At 42.8% G+C, this 18,754-nt stretch overlaps 1 protein-coding gene across 6 annotated transcripts in view; it reads right to left on the bottom strand.

Moving 5' to 3' along the window:
* Positions 1–5,792: 5,792 nt before the first annotated feature.
* The window catches only part of CYFIP2 (cytoplasmic FMR1 interacting protein 2), a 61,581-nt gene continuing 48,619 nt past the window's right edge, over positions 5,793–18,754 (bottom strand). For 5 of the 6 annotated variants that reach the window (XM_053377111.1, XM_053377109.1, XM_053377110.1 and 2 more), the window contains 5 exons: positions 16,251–16,323; positions 15,741–15,835; positions 10,081–10,319; positions 9,504–9,651; positions 5,793–8,493 (listed from right to left, as the gene is read on the bottom strand). In XM_053377111.1, coding sequence (XP_053233086.1) covers positions 8,326–8,493; positions 9,504–9,651; positions 10,081–10,319; positions 15,741–15,835; positions 16,251–16,323 — 723 coding nt within the window. In that variant the 3' untranslated portion in view covers positions 5,793–8,325. The remainder of the gene's footprint in view (positions 8,494–9,503; positions 9,652–10,080; positions 10,320–15,740; positions 15,836–16,250; positions 16,324–18,754) is intronic. The other variant, XM_053377113.1, reaches the window with a different exon arrangement.

Raw genomic sequence — 18,754 nt, 5'->3', positions numbered from 1 at the left:
TTTATAGACAGGGACTGTATGCTTTGTATGCAAAAGGTCCCAGGGTCCAATTTCAGCATCTCCAATAGACTGTTCTTGCTGGGCTGACATTTTATCATCAGGTCTAGGCCCTGCTGGGACTTTCCATCAGCCTGAGTGGTGGCTGCTGTGCAGGACACGCCCCCCCCCGGCATACCTTGTTCTGGTGCCAGGAAAGAAAAGAATAAAAACTACAGCTGCCAGTAAAGCTGATCCCAAAGGATGCTCCCCTTTTGAGTTGCTTTGGCCCATCCCCTTTAAATTAGTTTCATAGGCTATGGTTGAAATTGGTTCCCCGCCTTCTAGGCTGTTTCTTTGTGATTTTCTTTGGACCGTTTCCAGGGTATGGGACTACAGCTGTCCTGGACTGGTGTGAAAGAGAGAGAGGTACTGTAGTATCAGGCCCTTGGAATGAGAGTCCAGCTTTGCATGGAACTATGCCCTTCCTGGGGGAATGATTTTTATCCCAGGTGACACCTGGCCCATGGGTCATGCTTGATACCTTTAACACTAAGAGACACTGAAAGCACCATATCCTGTGACATAAGACTTGCTTGTATTGCTGTGTGTGGAGTGCTTCTGTTTATGCAGTATGCACCTGGAAAGTCTTGGGCTTGGTGGGAATTGGGGTATCCTTTCAATCTGAGTGGCCAGTCTGCTACAGGGGCACCTTCTGAATGATTTGTTATTATAATGACGATACAAATAGAGTGCCCAATAGATTGAAGTTCTTTAACTGAAGCTATTCAACCTCATTTCCTATCCTACACATTGAGAGAGAATGACTTGTACCAGGTCATCCAATTGACCAAGCTGGCTAGAGTTTTTTGTACTATTGGCATAGTTCCTCCCTCTACTAAATTCTTCTTTCTACAGGTGGAAACTGATAATAAATATTCAGTGTTTACATGCCCGCCAGGGGGTGGGGAAAAAAATCATGGATATTCTTCTCTTTCCGTATTAGATTGTTCTCCTATTTGTGGTCCAGCCTATTTGAATTTCAAGCAATTCAAACAGTATCATAACAAGAAGTATGATTTCCCCCTACCTGATGCAGTTTGGAATGGAAAAGGGATCTGAATACAGTACATGCATTTGACAAATGAGTCCCTTTTTACAAGTCCCCCCTCCATCCCTCCTAATGAAACTTCCCTGTAGAACACTGGTCTCTTAGCAATGCAGCCACACTTGAAATACTGGTTTGGAAACGGTGTGCTGTGAGGCTGAGGCAACTGTAAGTATCTGGAGTGTAGGTTAACACAGGTTTTTGTCCCTTCTGGTATGTTCTTTGGCTGTATGGGGAGATATGGAACAACTCAGGGTACCAGCAATCGGTCCCTCGCTATTGCGGTCTCCATACCACACTTTTTGCCATTGATCTGGACATTCAAGGACAATTCCTCCTGCAGGAGGCTTGGCTCAACGTTCGGGACACAAGTGTATGAGAGGGTATCACACAGCAAAATCAGGTGCTTTGAGGCATTGTGAAAAAGGAGCATTGTGATGGGGTGTAGTTTCGGCTTCTCACATTCATAACTAAATGGGAGGTCCCATCCCCCACCCACCCAGCTCACTTGACAATGTAGAGGGGTTATATTAGCACTGGATGAAGAGAAATCACAGTTGCAAAAGTGGTCAGTGATCTTTAAAGTGATACAGGCATCTCTCTCTAACATGATCTGCGTGAATATTGTGGTCGGTTGTTTTTATTGTAAGTTTTTGAAAACAATAATACTTTTTTTAAAAAAGGTTCATTGCTAAATTTTTCAGTGTGTGGCTGTAACAGAAATTATTGCTTCCCTGGTGAATATTATCCAATTGCTTTGGAGAAATGAAATGGCCATGTCTGCTTTCCAGAGGGAAAACATTTTACACACTAGTACTGTAAAGGAGAGTGGACTTAACTATGCTTACGAAGACTGACATACACACAAAGCCATGATTGTGTGTGTGTATATAGGAGAATGGTGGTCTGAGGTAAACTACGTTTAGCCTCAGCTCCCTTCTCCGTCTGCAATAGAAAGATAGCTCTTGATTATGTTGAAAAGGTTACTGATATACTGTATCTGAAATTCTCTGAACAAATAATCTCAGTAATCTTTACAACAGCCCTCGACGGTAGGTCATTATTACTAGTATATCCATAAACAGGGTGAGGGCTGAGAGTGCCTTGTGCAGCGTACCTAGTGCTCATGTAACTGGGGTGAAATTTGCTAGGGAGATTTACCTCAGCCCACACTTTCTGTGAGCTCCAGTGGCTATTGTATTCTTGCATTCAGAGAGGCATGAAAAGGGTGGAAGAGAGGTTAGCTTCACACAGGTGCAATCTCCAGTTGCTTGAAAAAGCCCTGGAGAGAACTTAGATGGCTCTGGGGAGGCAAGGACTTTCAGTCTTTGCAACAGATCCATGGGGCAAGACTTACTGGGGATGAGCTACTGTGCTTGTTATGCCTGACATTCCACTATGGGGTGGTTTATTGCTGTCTTGCTCCTGACACTGTGCTTGCTGAATTATAAGCGTAATAAGAACATGGCAGTGACAAGCATTGTGGCAACTGGATGGGCAAGGGAACTACAGCTTGGAAGATTTGAATCCCCAGATCTAAATGTAGCACCGAGACCTGTATAAGCCCCAATTTGGGTTGATTCGCCTCATACCCCAAACCACCTGTTTTTGTAATAATGCTACAGCAACTTTGTCACCCTTTCATTCAAACCATTTATGACTCAACTTTTATTTTTCCCTTGTTAACAGGATTCATCCTAGCTTTGCTGTACATATTGTTGGAAGTTGCAATACAGGTCATCATGTCACCACACACAGGGTGTCTTATCGATACAGAAGCATTTTGAATGGAAATGAAGAACTTCTGTTGACCAATGATGAAGGAACAAAAATACAAAACAAGATATATCATTTCCCGCTGCATAGCAAATATGATTCAAGAATTCAAACACCATAGTTGATCACTACTGTGAATATACCGCACCATAAATAAATGTAAATTCATTGTACAAAAAAGTCCTGGACAAGTCTTCATACAAATATGATACATTTAAAAGAATTATGCAAAGTCCTTTTTTAAAAACATCTGTTCTTAAAAACAGCACCTTGCTCATGTTCTCAAATAGACAAATATCAATTAAAACCAGAATAATACAGAAGAGAATAGGAATTAATATGACCACTGACACTTCTGCCAAATTCTGTTGGTAAAGGGAACATGAAGTGCAGAGAGTTTGTTCTTTAACGTCAAGTCACAAAAAAATCAACCTGATAGACTGTTTAAAGCCTGAAAGGGCCACAGCTGTTCATCATCATTGCTGAAGTAGTCTGGAGTCTACATCCTCAAGGCTTGGTTTATCCTTTTGTCAGGCCCTACCTTGTGGTACGTACCTTTGTGGTTTCCTGGTTCCCACCAGAAACACTTAAAAAGCCAAATGACATGTTGCACACCATTGCATGTTTCTTTCCCGGCCCCTAAACATGGCGCTTGTTTTTATTTTATTTTTACTGAAAAACAACCTTGGAAGCGGCAATCAATACTTGAGACAGTGATGAGGATGGGGTTAGGGCAGCCTAACTAAGGGACAGGGAACATATGGTCTGTGTGCCAAATTTGGTCTTCTAGAGGTTCTAATTTTACTCACAAGGCCATCCCCTCCCCAGACATGTCCACCCAGACACCCTCAAGGTTGTGTAGGGCCATGTCTGCAAAGGAATGACCGGAAGCCTTAAAGGAGACTCCCAGTTATTTTATGGCAAGGAAGGCTTGGAAGCTGTGCCTTTTAAATCTGGCACCAAACACAAGCCCCATTGGGACTGGTTGTATTCAGAAGCACCTGATCAGAGGGGAGCCTGTCCCTGTGGAACGCCGGGCCTGCAGACAGCCATGAATTTAAATCCATCTCCAAGAGCAAGCCTCGCTTTCCGCAGGAACCTTTGCAGCTACGGCTTGAATTGTAAGCTGCGGATGCAAAGGGATAATTGGGAACATAGAGCACTTCCGATTCTTCCTTTGAAGCTTGAATCACCTGATGTCATATGATGCCAGGGGAATGACAGGTGGGCATGGGGGAGGGGGAGCCCAGATCACCCCCCATCCTTTACCTAGCCCTTTATCTTTCAGCCACTGGTCTACTCAAAAATATAATGGGCTGGAGCCAGAGAAGTAGACACAGAATTCTGCTCATGCAATGGGGCTTTCCTGGCCTGGCTCCTTTCCACTGTGTCCCCGCCACCATACACACACCCAAAAAGGCTGGGCATGGCATGGCCCACCCAAGGCTCAAAAATCAGCAGAACTCCAGGAGGTTTTCTTGCATTCCATTGGCACAGGATGAGTTTGGGTCCAAGCCATTGGGCCTCTCCAGTATGCTTTTCCACCTACAGGGGAAAAGGTAAGGATGACTGATCCGGGGTTTGTAATTCTGATAGGTGAGAAACACCTTTTTCTTTTTAAATAAAATAGAAGGTGCATTTCATGCTTACTCCCCCATAAGCTATGTGTCTGGAGTAAGAACTGTCTGTCCTCAGAGGAGTTCCACTCCGTGCTTCTGTATGAATCACTGTTCTGGGCATTCTTGGAAGGCAAGTAATGGCACTTTATGTAAGAATTATCCTCTTACAGTAGATGTTGATGGGAAGGCTAGGACAGAACAGTGGATCACAAAAGAGATGCATCCACAGCATCTTCCGGGGAACATTCTTGCAGGTATTCTTAATTATTATATTTATTTGTTTCTTGTGGCATAAAGTGTTCCTGTGGGACAGTGTATCTTCACACACAGTTGGGGACAGACTTAGATGTTACATTTCTTTTTTAGCATGGAGGAAAATCTGGTTCACTCAGCTCACTCTTTGATAACAACTTTGTTATTTAGTCTGCAAGTAGGAGGACCAGAACTATCTCATAAAGAGCATCCTATGAAGGCCACTGGGATTCTTTGCTGGGAATTCAAAAGATGGAAATCTCAGGGCAAAAACATCCTGGGAGAAAGGAAACCATGTTGGACAGATACTTTAAAAACTCTAGGAAATACTGTAAACTTACCCTGAGTTTTCCCCACACTCAAAGACTCAGAAGTCAACCCTGTTTTCCTTCTCACTTGTGTACTTAAAGCATTTAGGATTTCCCTATAAATAGCATTGATCTCAACAGAGAATAACCCACAACCCATGTGTGAGTAACAGTGTTAAAATGCAATGTGTGAGCATAGCTAAAAATTCCATTTCATAGAACTGGAAACGATTATTGGAATTATGATCATCTAGTTGACTCTTCTATTGGATATGGGCTGTTAAATATAACATATTGCAGCTGATACTACAGAGCAGGCCTCGGAATGGCATTTGTTCTGGATTGTAATGACTTTCTCAAGTGGCCTGAGTGTTTACACCTGTGGTATCATGCTCTGTTAAGTAACCACCACAAAAAGATTGAATTTTATTTTGAAAAGGCTGTGGGAATAAAAATAAAAATGAACAGCATCCTATTTGTCTAATTCATTAGATGTGTTCAGATTCTAACTCGGGGGTGTTTACATAGTGTTTGGTTCAGTTTTGCAAATCTGACGTTGAGGGTTACTAAGGTGCATGAAGAGAATGAAATTCAGGTAAATGGACAATATGCGCTCTCAAAAAACAACAACCCTGAAGCACTTTAATTGTTGCATTCGATATTTAAGATGGGATTTGCTGGAAGTTAATTTCCCCCCTTTGGACTTCCAAGCCCCTTTGTTTGTTTCTGCCTGAGTTAAGAGCCTTTAGGTTGCCTTAATTCCACATTGCAAGATGTATCTTGCAGTTTGAAATGCTGCAAACATGCTCCCCAGATTCTGTGGAGGGATATTTAATAGTTACTTTGGAAAGAGAGCCTTTAAGGAAATAAAGGTATCTGCCAAAGGAAACATACTTCATGGTAATAATTCCATGTCGTTGCTGTCCCTTGAAACAGAATGTTCTTCCTGTGCCTGACACAGACAATTAAGAGGTTTCTACTTCATGCGCCCGCAAGGAGAAAAAAAATGCTGAGTCTCTGGCTTCGTAAGATTTGTCATCATGCTGTGACAATGAACCAAACACCAGCAATTAAGTACTGTATCAGCTTTATGGTGAGACAAAGGAGGAAAAACACAGACTTAAAACACCTGGTTGTTGTTGTTTTTTAAAAACCAACACTTTTTTAAAAAGTGGCGATTTCTCTTGGCAAAAGTTAGACTAAAGAACTAAATGTCTGGAGTCTAGGATAAATGCTGGATGTTCTGACATCTGCCCTGACAGTGATGGAGCCTGACAGGGTAAAAATTAGGGCAACAAACCAACATATACATTCCTTCAACAATCTACCAGGATGTTTTCCTGAGCAAGCCCCAGTGAAGTGAACATGGTTATGCTCCTGCACGTCTCCCTTTCATTGTTTTGTGGCTTGTATAGGAGAACTTTCTGGTGCATTGTGTGCCCTTTGTCCAATAGACTGCATTTTAAATATTTCCTTAATGCTTTATTCTGAAATCTGTAGCGCAAATCAGAAGGGAGATAAAATGCTGCCTTTTCCTTCTAGGAAATTCAATCTAAAGTACCTAAATATTAAAGGCTTGCAATTCTGAAACCCTTAAATAGTCACGGTAGGCAACTGGGAGACAGGAAACTTGCATGGTAAATAACTCAAGTGCCTTATGATAGCCTAGCAGAAACTAATTCTTCTCTCAATATCTTATAGAATTTATTTTCATTTCACGCTATTATACAGCCCTAAACTTTGGTACCTGTCTCAGTAGACTTGTTCTAAACTTTCTCATTAGTTTGGAGAGACTTCTCTGTAGCATTGTCGCATGGCTTCTTTGCATTGTCTCTGGTATTTTCTCTCCAGGCTTTCTCCTCCCATACACATCCCTTTCTTGTTTCTACCTTCTACAGGTAGTACACTCTCATCTGAGCTCTAGGGTACACTGGTGACAGGAGGTCTCCTTTGGTGTAGGGAACTGCAGAAGCATGACCTTTTGAGCCCCGCCTGGATCTCCAATTCTGTGAATCGTTCACACAGAAATTCCTATGCTTACCTCTTTGTTCTACAGGGTTATGACAGGGCAATTTTTAACTTTTGTTGAAATTCTGCATGCCTTTGGAACCACACATATTAATGATATATAAGCTGCTGCCTTTTGTTTGTCTCTAAACGTCCTGAAGTCATGCCAAATCTATTTTTTAGCATTGTTTCCAAAGTTTGGATACCTAAGTTTGAACCGATTACCAAATGTCATATATTTTTCCAGAATGGGGAAGTGTACTGATCTCATTATTCTATTGACTATATCCCAAAGAATGCATCAAACGCATTTCTCAAAGAACTTACTAGTTCCTTGACCCGGCAACTTTATCAAGAGTCTGGGTCATGACAATCAGTGCCTCTTCTCCTGGCTGTGTAAAATCCTAGACGCTCAGGTAAAACTACTGCCAACAGTACTTGGTTAAGGGGAAGGTATTATACAGGGCCACCATAGCAGTGATAATCAATTCAAAATATGAGAAGACTCTTTTGTCAGTGCTCCACTGCTTAAGAAAAGATGCATCATGAAACTTAGAAAGGTTAATAGCACTGCCCTATACATGTGGCTTGTTTCCAGCTAATTGTGCACAAGATTGCACCCGAAACAATTCTAGAAGGGCAGAGGACAACAAGGCAATGACAAAAAATCCTCTAATTCTAGGTGGAGAATGATAGTCAATATTCCATCTCTAAAAGAACCTGATTTTTTTGATTTTTTTTTTTGCTTGCGTAAATCACACAGCTCTTTATCATCTATTGCAGAAACAACTTAGCATTTCTGAATGTTTTAAACATTTAAGCTGTTGTTTCCCATCAAGCAGGAAGGCTTTTCAGTCTCATGGTGCATCAAGCGGAAGACTTGCAACACAATGAAGCGATGACTGCTTCAACTGTAACCCCCCCAAAAAACAACAACTCTTTTAAGGGCCATAGAGTTTTGTGCTTGATTGGGTTATTCTTGGTCATCACAAAAGCTGACGATACCACAGGAGAAAAAACCACATTTTGCTCCATCTCACCACATTTTCAAAGCTATGGGTAAAACCAACCAGAAAGATACTATAGAAGAACATGCATTCAAAACAGGCCTTCTAGGAAAATGCTTCTTTGTATACTGGGTCCATCCAAGTCTGCACTGTTGACAGATCTGTGTTCTCAGGGTTTTCCCTTCCAGGCCTCTGAGATCCAGTCGCTCCTTCCTCACTGACTTCAGATGCAGAGACACAAATGCTCACATTTCATTTCCAGCACAGACTATTTAACAGGTGGTGGCCAAGGACTGGTGGATGGGGGGCTGGAAGCAGCGCACATGCTCGACTGTAGAACTGTCTGTTTCCACTGACTTCATGTACTTGTTCAGGATGGCAAAAATCTCATTGTTCAGAATCTGGTACTTCCTGATCCTGTCAGCCATTTTTTTAAGAGGCTAGAGAAGAAATGAAAAGACAGGCAAAGCAAAGAGCAATGAAGCTTTCAGACCTCTGCTTCTACAGCTAGCCTAATGCTGAAAGGCTGGAGTGAAGACAGCTAGAGAAACTAATACCTGGCACACTTCCTTCCTAGCTTTTTGCAGTGACAAAATGCCAATAACACCTCTTATTCCCTACGTATCTATTAGCAACATAATGACATCACTTGACTGACAGGTGGGTGGCCCTGCCTGCCTGTCAAATTTGGGCCATGAGGCAGATCCAGATAAAGATCTGGCCCACGAAGCGAGAAAGGTTCCCCAGCCCAGAGGTGCTTATCATTATCAATTGAATTTATATACCACCCTATACCCGGGGGTCTCTGGACGGCTTCTTGTGTCAGTGGCGTAGCGTGAGGGGTGCGGGGGGGGCCGGCCGCACCGGGCACAACATCTGGGGGTTAGGGTTAGGGGGCGCAAATCCACGGGTTAGGGGGCGCAAATTACTTGCCTTGCCCCGGGTGCTGACAACCCACGCTACGCCACTGTCTTGTGTTCCACTCCAGGTAGCAGGTGATGTGATGTGAAATATCTCTGTCTCAGACCACAGTCAGCCAATGCCAGTTGGAGTAGACCAGTGGTTCCCAATTAGCTAATTACTGAGGACCTCCTATTTTTCAAAAGCCAAGCCACGGACCCCCCCACCCCACTTTTGAAAATGTTGACAACTCTATTGTAGTTATCTCTGCAAAGCAATTTTTTTGAACAAAATGTGTGGTAGCCCCTAATAAGCAAATAATTTTAGATATACTGAAAAACAGACCATAAAATTTGTGATATTTCCATGCAAAAATGACAAAAAATTAGTTGGGGAGGAGAGGCAATGGTGAGGGCCGTGGACTCCCTGGGTGATTCCACAGACCCCCAGGGGTCCCTGGACCCCTAATTGGGAACCACTGGAGTAGACAATATTAAGCTAAATAGTCAAGCAACCTGACATTCAGCTCAGTGTTCACCCCCAGACTTACCACATTCTTTATGATTTCGTCTTTCCCATCCTGCCTCTGTACTTTTAACAGGTGGTAACAGAAGTCAAAGAGATCAAAGCGACGCTGCTGTCCCAGGAGGACTATGACTGAGCAGCCAGCCCAGTTCAGCCCATCTCCAAAACATTGCCTGGAGGGAAATAGGACATAGAAGAAATTACTTATCGAGAATGACTGGCTGGCATGGTGTTATTGAGTTGCTTGTCCTGAGAATTCCTGGTTGCTTGATTCTTTGTTAAGAGAACAGCAAATATCAGTTCATGAGCAAATCAACTCAGAAGCCAGTATAACGAAAGCCAGTGCTTTGTCTTAGGCCAAATAGGTCAGAGTCATTCAAAAGATAACTCACTTGACTACCACTAGAGAATCCCAGACCCCATTCCTGGCATCAGAGATACAGTGTCCAGTCATTAGTAAAGCAGCCCACACTCCTGCATGTAGAAGCAAACCTCAAGTAAGGAGGTATTTGCAGATTTGCTATAGCTTTCCTGGCTGTGGGGAAAGATCCTCTAATACATGATCATTAGAACTCAATGCAACCCAGTGCAGGCCTACTCACTCAGCAGTGAATTCATTCGTCCCCACGGGAATGCAGTACACAAACTGCATGGCACTCCAGAGCCGGTGGAACTCAACGCACTCGTCAACATGCATGACGCCATTGGTAGGGGGAGGCCCACGCCAGATGGGGTCCTGGAGGTAGCTCCGAATGCGAGTCAGGATAACCTCAAACATGGACAGGCCACAACACAACCTCTCCTTGGTCAGCAAGTCTCCTTCACGGGCTATGGCTATTTGCTGAGGAGGAAGAGAAGCCCAAGAATAAAAGAAGGTGTAAAACGTCACTTTCCACACAAATGCTCATCACGTTGACCTTTTCCTTCCTGTGTTTTGCACTTGGAAATAATATTTCTAGTAGGAGTTTCCTTTGCCCATAATTTGTGCTTAAGAACATTGCGGTACTTTTGTCATTTAGATTAGGAGTGAGTTGTCAAAAGTATCCTCCCTTTATCCAAATATTCATTACTTTGAGGATAACCAAGAGTGTGGTGGAAAAGAGAAGCTGAAATTTGCTTCTCTAACAGGTGTTTCTTTTTATTATTATTATTATCTTCAAGATTTCCTGCACATTTTATTGTTTCTGCATACTTAATGCCTGGCAGCAAAGTACTGCTATGCAAGGGCACTTTGTTTCTGCAGAGTTTGTAGTGTACGTTATATTATGATCATGTCTTTTACATGCCTATTCGTTAGACTGTTGTTAATAACAGCAGGTTATTGTGAAATATTAATCAAAATATGCACATCCACACTAGTTATTTCATATATGCTCTTTAGGATGTCTTAAAATATACAACTGAATGTGCAAGTTTAGCTTTGATAATCAGGGATGCCATCCTCTATGAATATTTTAAATTCAGACAGATACTAAAAGGGAACCAGGGTTCCAATCATTTTTTTGTATGTATTTTAGTTATATTGACTAGAAATTGACGGCTGGTTAAAAGTAAGATAAATGGGTAAATAGGTTTTCTCCCATTTGTTAATAATCTCAAAAGTTGAATTTAAAAAGCATCGACAAGTTAAGATTCCTCCACCCACCCAGTTTTCTAACACTCACTGCTAGAGGGGACCCCCTCCACATTTTACAATAGAAACAGGGCAGTGTATTTGCAGACTGAAATGAAGGAGGGTCACACAGGACCACTGCCTGGAGAATTGCACTCCTAAGTTGTAAGCTTTTGCTTGATGTAGAACAGTAAGATGAGTAGAATACAAATACGCAGCACAGAAATGGGAGGCAGGATGGCAGGATGAGACGTGGCAGCACGGGGAACAACTAAAGGCACTTCAGCCATCATACAGTTATGTCATCTCAACCCTATGTAGGTGGTATATAGCAGTAACTGCTGATAATGTAGTTGCAACCAACCAAAAGCACAGCAGGATGGATTTGACCTATTCGCTTTGAAGGGGATGTTGCAGCACCATTTTGGCACAAGCCATTCGTCATGTTGCTCCAGCTTCACACAACTTTATGACCAGAATGTCAACAATCCCATTAAAGACCCATCCATCATTCCCTAGTGGTGGTGAGCTGTATCTGAATTTTTGCTATGTAACCTGGAATTGTTTCAATTCTGGATTCTTGGCATGGCTGACTTTAAGTAAACTGGTCCATTTTTTAAAAACACATTCACCGTTTTTCTTTTTGTATCTTCACCGACTAAAACTGGAAGACAGAGAAAATTATGACTAGACTTTCCTATCCAGGAGTAAGACAAGTGACATACAGTAAGGCATTTATAGGCCTGGAAATATCAACTCCATACGTTTCTCAGTTCTTGCATATCAAGGATTCTTAAGTGGGAATCATACATAAAAAAACCCCCAAGGGTAAATCCTATTGCTGCTGTTGTTTGTAACAGTGGTGAACAGTGGTGTTCAGAGGCAGCTAGAATTCTTCATTAAAGTCAAAATACACCAACAGGAGGGTCACAGGCTCTCCTTCTTGGCTGCAGAGTATCAACAGATTCCCAACATTCCCAGACCTGATACTATCTCAACTCACCATCTATTTTTCAGTTGGTAAATATTGAGATTAGGAGTTCCACCAGTGTTATCTAAGGCGTAGTTACAAGGACATTCTGTTGGAGAAGTAATTAATACTCAACAGAAAGCAAGTGTGAAGAGAAGAAAGTCAAATTACTGTACAGAACCTTTTCAGATAGAGGCTTGGATCCGAAGAAGAACAAGGGGAAGGAAGTTGGTGGAATGTGACTTTCTCACCCGCTCCTTCCCCCAGAAAGCCTTACTTAAAGCTTTAGTATGGGAAGATGAAGGGGAGAGGGCAAAAGAATTGGGTGGAGGCACCTTCCGTGGGCCAAGTTCTGTTACCATTCTCAATGTATGTTGGAGCCAAGTGCTGTTGATGTTCTTCTGACATTTCCCGCAATAAAACGCAAAGATGTATGCGGCTCCCCATTGCATACATGCCTGAATGTTGAGAGATCCATTTCTGCCCTTCATAATAACTTCTGCCCTACCATGGGAAGCACTGGTGGAATACAGCTCTTAAAACAGGCCAACTAACCTACTTTCATCAACAGAATGGGAAGTTCACCCACCCCAGGTTTGGACAACTGTCTCACAACAACTAACTCCTCCTATTAATCAGGTGTAAATGGATATAAAGGAAGCAGGTCTGTGGCTCCTGTGCCTATGAAGAAGTTGACAGGATTTGTGTGCCTCTTGCCCTGGGTTGTTTTATGTGCACATCCAGCCCAACAATATCCCCCCCATGACAAAGGAGTAGGAGCTGTGAATGCACATAATGTCTGAGGCAAGTGCTCCATGTGGAAGTCCAATCTGCACAGTCTTTCAACCCATGCTCTCTTCGGAGAAAGAGAGAGAGAGAAAGAGAGAATGAATTACACAACAGTGATCTGCTGGCATCAAACGTTACATTAAATGTGTGTTGGGGGTTGCGGAATGCACTTCTTCAAAACAGAATGAGGATTGCTGGGACAACGTAAATTGAAAGAAGACTTGCAAAATATAGCTTCCCTTTTCCTTGGGCACAGGGAATATTTACAGCCCTCCTGCAATCAGGGTTTGAAGAAATGCTAGGTGTTCAAAAGTTTCAAATAAATCTAGTAAGAAGTAAATAAATAAGCTAGTTAGGAGGACACATTCAACAAAGAGAGCCACATTCAACAAAGTAGCTGCACTCGCAGGAACTGGTGTGATGAGTCCTGCTGGCGCAATGGGACTTTAACCCTTCTCCTCCCCCATGTCCTCCTAAACTGGCTCCGGGAGGACTGGAGAACCCCCAGAACATCATGTGCAGGGAAGAGAGGGGAGATTGTTCTGTTGGGCAAGCTGAAACATTTGTGCTGATGGGACGGTTGGAAGACTGTAATGTTGAATTCCTATGTCCTACAATCCCACTATTTTATGTACGTAATGGATAGTTAACTGCCCATCCAAAGCTCTCTAACTGCCTATACATGTTTCTGAATCTACTGCCTTGGTTGTCAGCCTAATTCCTTTGATTAAGAAAACAGAACACAATATAATAGATTACCTGGCAGAAATGGGTCTTTGGATGATGTAAGATGAACACTGCTAGATCCAAGCAGGGGTCTAACTAGTTCAGCATCCTGTTTCCCACAGTAAAGTTTCCAAGCAGGACACAAAGCCAAGAGCCCCAACCTGCTGTTGTTCCCCAGTGACTACATACAGCCATCACAACTATTAGCCATTAATATTGATAGCCTTGTCCTCAATTAAATAATCACTGGTGGCAGCATTCAAAAAGACAATGGTGTACATTAGGACCAGAAAATTCTTATAGGGATTCCCAGTTAAATGGTCTGAGGATGTGGAGAAGTGCCTGGGTGGAAGGCCATGGAAACCCATTCAGCACTGGCCTCCTGGCAAGGAACTCGCAGCTGCCAGGAGGGAGAGGGGTGGCACGGCGAGGAGGTTGGTATTGTCAGCCTCTTGCCACCTCTCCCTGCGGGAAAGCACCAGTGACTCACATGCTAGGAAGTTAGCATAGTGGCTTTGACCCGCCTGGCAGGCTGCTTCTGGTACTGGAAAAAGGGTTCCCTAGGGAGATCCTGATCCCATCTCTCTTACATCACATTCAATTTGACCATAAGTTAAGCACTCTTGCCTGTCACTGATCACAGTCATACATTGTATATGCTTAAGGTTGCAACCCTATACTGAATACCTGAGAGTAAGTTCTACTCAACTCTGTGGGACTGATTGCATAGGAGTATACTTTAAATTTCTTTTACTGAATCAATGGGATCACCAAGAGTGCTCAAATTTTTCTGGCTTGTTACTCTACTGTTTTATCTTCCCTACGAAGAAAATTGATGTGGAAAATAATAGGAGGAGCTAACAGACTCGGAAATTTGAGTGGAAAGCTATACAGCCAGTTAACTAAGCATTACATACACAAAGGCACACAACCGCATACACATAACCATCCTTGTGATTTTTTTCTTTGAATGAAATGCCCCCATTCTGCTGGTTGTAAAGGCAAGAAAGCTCTACCTATTTCAGTCACCTGCTGCGAGCCAAACCACCCATTCAAAATCCAGACCACAAGCAGAGAGCAGGTGCACTGTAGAGCAAATAGCTTCAGATGACTCATGCAAGTGAGCCAAGCCACAGGCTGCAGAGAAGAAATATTTGGCCTTCCAGAGGTTGCTGGACTCCAAATCCCTTCAGCCTCAGCCAATATGGCCATGGTTGGGGAAAGACAACCATTCAACAACCTCTGAAGGGTCACAGGTTCACAACGCCTGTTGTAGAAGAAAGAAAATCTCCCAGGCCAATCTGCTTGGAAGTAATTCCTTATTGCCTCTAGATCTGACAATCATTCAGAGCCACTTCCTGTGTTCTTTTTAGGTGCACAACTATCATTTTTAGGTATACATCTCATAAAATGTATGTGGAAACATGCATGACAGATGTACCCTCTTCAAAGCTCCTTCAGAGAGTTGGAGAAAGCCCCAGAACAGCTGGGGGTTCACCGGGGGAGGAGAAGTTCCACTGTGCAAATGGAAAACCTTGCACTGATGGAACAAGTTAGCTGGATACTACCCCAAATGGCCAACGAAGAGGAGTACACACTCTTAAGTATCTTAGACATATTATGTTGGAGGCAGAGAAGCTGGCAAGTTGATCACAATTGATGTGGGAAGTGCTGTAATATGCTATAAGCCAGGTGTCAGGACATAGATTTGCCACTGCAATGCAACAGTGCTGGGTTTTACAGGAATAAGAGAGAGGGTTTTAATTGTGGTCATATTTGTGATCATGTGGCAGCAGATTTGAAACAGGAGCGGTTGTTCATGTGAACCCGTATTTTGACTCAAAATCCATTTGGAATAGCCCAATAACAGGATCGTGGTAATCAGGAACAATCTGATTCTTTTTCTATCTTTGCTTCAGTTAGCTTCTGAGTGATATCAGGGGCCATCATGAAACACACACAGTGCCCTGATCCTCACTAAAGATAATTTAATTTTGCTTGGTAACAGTGAAATATCTATGGACAAACTATACCGTGTAGAACTGAAACCAAGTCAGTATCCAGAAAGACTTCTTGTAGCTCAGAGATAATCTGGGAATTGCGGGGGGGGGGGGGGTAATGTGAAATTTTTAGTTACCCCGTGTGGGTTTCAATGTCATCCTTACCTGCGGTGTTCCCAGCCTCTCTATTAAGGGAACCAGGTGAAGTGGGGCATATTTGGCTTCGAGACGCTTCATGCGTACCTCCAAGCGTTCTCCTTCTGTTAAGCGAGCAGCAAACAGTGAAATGAGAAAGCAAAACGGGAAAAAAAATTCCAGCATTTCAGAGTCACCTCCCAACCATTATCCAATTCTGGGACCAGTGTGACGGAACAAAAGCAGGGTAGCGCATCGTGAAGAAGGGACTCTGCGATTTACAGCCGCAACACCAGCACATCTTGTTTTGAAAGCAAACATCTTGCTTTTGCCGATAAGGGTTGTGCAAAGTTACCTTTCATGAGGACTGCTCAGCAGGGCGACTAGTAAATTCAGTTCAATGAATGGCTGACTAGTTGCTAAGGGCCTAAGCAAGTTTCGTTGAAACTTATCGATTGCCAGCTATGTCTCTGCAGCTCTATAGGTTTAACACATCTATGGGAATAATGACTGATATCTGACCACCTCTCCACTCCTTACCTTTGATGTAGACCCTGGGCAAAATATTTTGGAAGGGAGCAGCATGCAGCAAATCACACACTTCTTCCTGGGACTGAGGCAGGAGGAAGAAAGATAAAAGGTGTTAAAAATTCCCCGTGGGACTAGTTGTTCAGCTGTCTGAAAGACTTGGGGTGGCCATACTGATCTATGTGCCTCCAGAGGGCTTATTCAAATATAGCCCAATCTCATGGGTGACAGAACTGGAAGAGAATGCCTTTTGAATCCATGTTAAGTTTATGCAAACCAATAGAAGATTTTTTAAAAAAACTATGGTAAAATCTGGAGCTTTGCTGTGGTTCTTTAACTCATCTAGTAATAGGATCTAAGGCAAGGATGGAAAACGGTCCGAACCCTGTGGCTGAACACTCTGCCAGGATTCCAGATAAGTGCTGCTCAACCTCATTCTACTTTGTGTGACTGTCTGCACCAAGGTATACCTTGTGTGGTTACAAACATTTACACGTGGTGTACACTTGTAAACCTAAACCACTTGCAAGTAACTTGTGACAAAAGCAGTATATTAGCAGTAATAATAATAATAATAATAATAATAATAATAATAATAAAAAACCTATGCAAAGCTGGAATTGTAACTCAACTTCTATTCCTTTTATAAATGCCTCCTAGCCAGATCCTTCTGCCCAGGAATACCATGTATCTAACAGGTCTAATGTGGAATAATAATAATAATAATAATAATAATAATAATAATAATAATAATTTATTATATATACCCCGCCCATCTAGCTGGCTTTCCCCAGCCACTGTGGACAGCGTACAACCCATAAAAAATTGTAAAACATTAGACATTAAACACTTCCCTAAACAGGACTGCCTTCAGATGTCTTCTATTTATTTCCTTGACATCTGATGGGAGGGCGTTCCACAGGGTGGGCGCCACTACCAAGAAGGCCCTCTGCCTGGTTCTCCAAAGACCTCTCTGAATAGGATGATGACTTAGCAATTGCAGAAGGACAGCTCAGGCCTTGCAGTGTATAAACTGAGCCACTCAGAGCAGTTCTCTCTTCCATCAGCTTGCCAATGAAGAGAAGGCACAATCTATGGACATCTCCATACAGCACTACAGTAAAATAACCCCTTACATTTTATGAAACTCAGGATAAGTTAGTAGTGGGCCTTCTGACAAACCCAGGCCCTACTAGTAGACATCATGGCAATATTAAGCTGTATTGCATTTACATCTGCTGTCCTAAGTAACTCCTACTGGGAATTAGCCTAGGTCCTCAAAACCTCAGGGTCAAACTAGAAATGGCGCTGGAAAATATCACAGATATCCCAGTTTTCAATACATAAAAGCCACCAGAGGGGTGGAGGTAGTGATGGTAGTGCCGCTTGGATGGTGCTTGTGGCACTGTGAAAGGGTATTAACTCTTCCACCACACTGTTTTCCTGATTAAAATTCCCTTCCCCCCAACCCCCCCCCTGCTATTTACCGCCCAGAGGAAAATATATAACTACCAGGTTACGCACTGCTCTAATCCAAATTACACACACCTCTCAAGTTGGCTTTTAATTAAAATAAAAAAAGCAGAACATCCTGTTCATAGATCTTTAAGTCTAGTTTGCCCTGAGGCTGACCCTGCTTTCGTTAGTTGGGACTGGCATTCTGGACCTGTTACCTGATACTGTGTGACTCCAGCTAACACCTCAGCTTGGGGCTTAAAATGGCAAGCTTAAACACAGTCAATGTCCCTCATGTATCCGGACCTGGCATTGCAGAGAAGTTTAACGAGGTACAGACTTTCCCAGTACAAAGCCCAGAGGAAGAATCCTAGACAGGGACGCTACCAGGTGTGAAAAGCAAAACAGCTTCCCTTGGTGTGTTCTAGGGTCTTTTGGGGAGGGCAGCTGCTGCAGACACATCCAATATCTTGCCACTGAAAGCAGTTTGGAAAAACTGCTCTAAGACTCACACACACAAAAAAGACTGTCTGGTGGTTCATTCCAAGGAACATGTGCAACAAAGGGAATGCAAATGTCTGTTTGGCACCACATTTATAAACACGCTTAGAAGCCAGTGTAGTGCATGTAAGTTAGAGAATGCAAAAAAAATCACTGCAATTAATCATTGCAACCGTCTCTAGGTTTAGAAAACACTATCTCTTGGGAGGGACTCTGTAGCTCTGTGGCTGTAAGGCCTATGTTGATGAATGAGAAACCTTACATAATGTCATATGTATGCTTGGTTTTATGATGCTCTACAAAAGGCATTTACTGTTGATGCAAGCAGATAGTTAAGACCTACAAATGTTAATGAGGAGAGAGAAATAAATAGTATCCAAATTTCAATCCTCAGCACGCTCTTTTGGTAGTAAGGCCCAAGAGACCTTAGGAGGGACTTACTTCCAAGTAGCTGTGCTTTTGGACTAGGCTGGAAGAGGGTGAGAGGGAACCACAAGAAGAATGAGAAGCAACTTGAAAACACATACAGATATTCAAAGGTAATCCAAAGTGCAGACATA

The sequence above is a fragment of the Podarcis raffonei genome, chromosome 2, assembly GCF_027172205.1.
Source record: "Podarcis raffonei isolate rPodRaf1 chromosome 2, rPodRaf1.pri, whole genome shotgun sequence".
Classification (NCBI taxonomy): Eukaryota; Metazoa; Chordata; class Lepidosauria; order Squamata; family Lacertidae; genus Podarcis; species Podarcis raffonei.
Note: the sequence above shows the minus strand (reverse complement) of the source record. Positions and strands in the feature narration are given on the sequence as shown.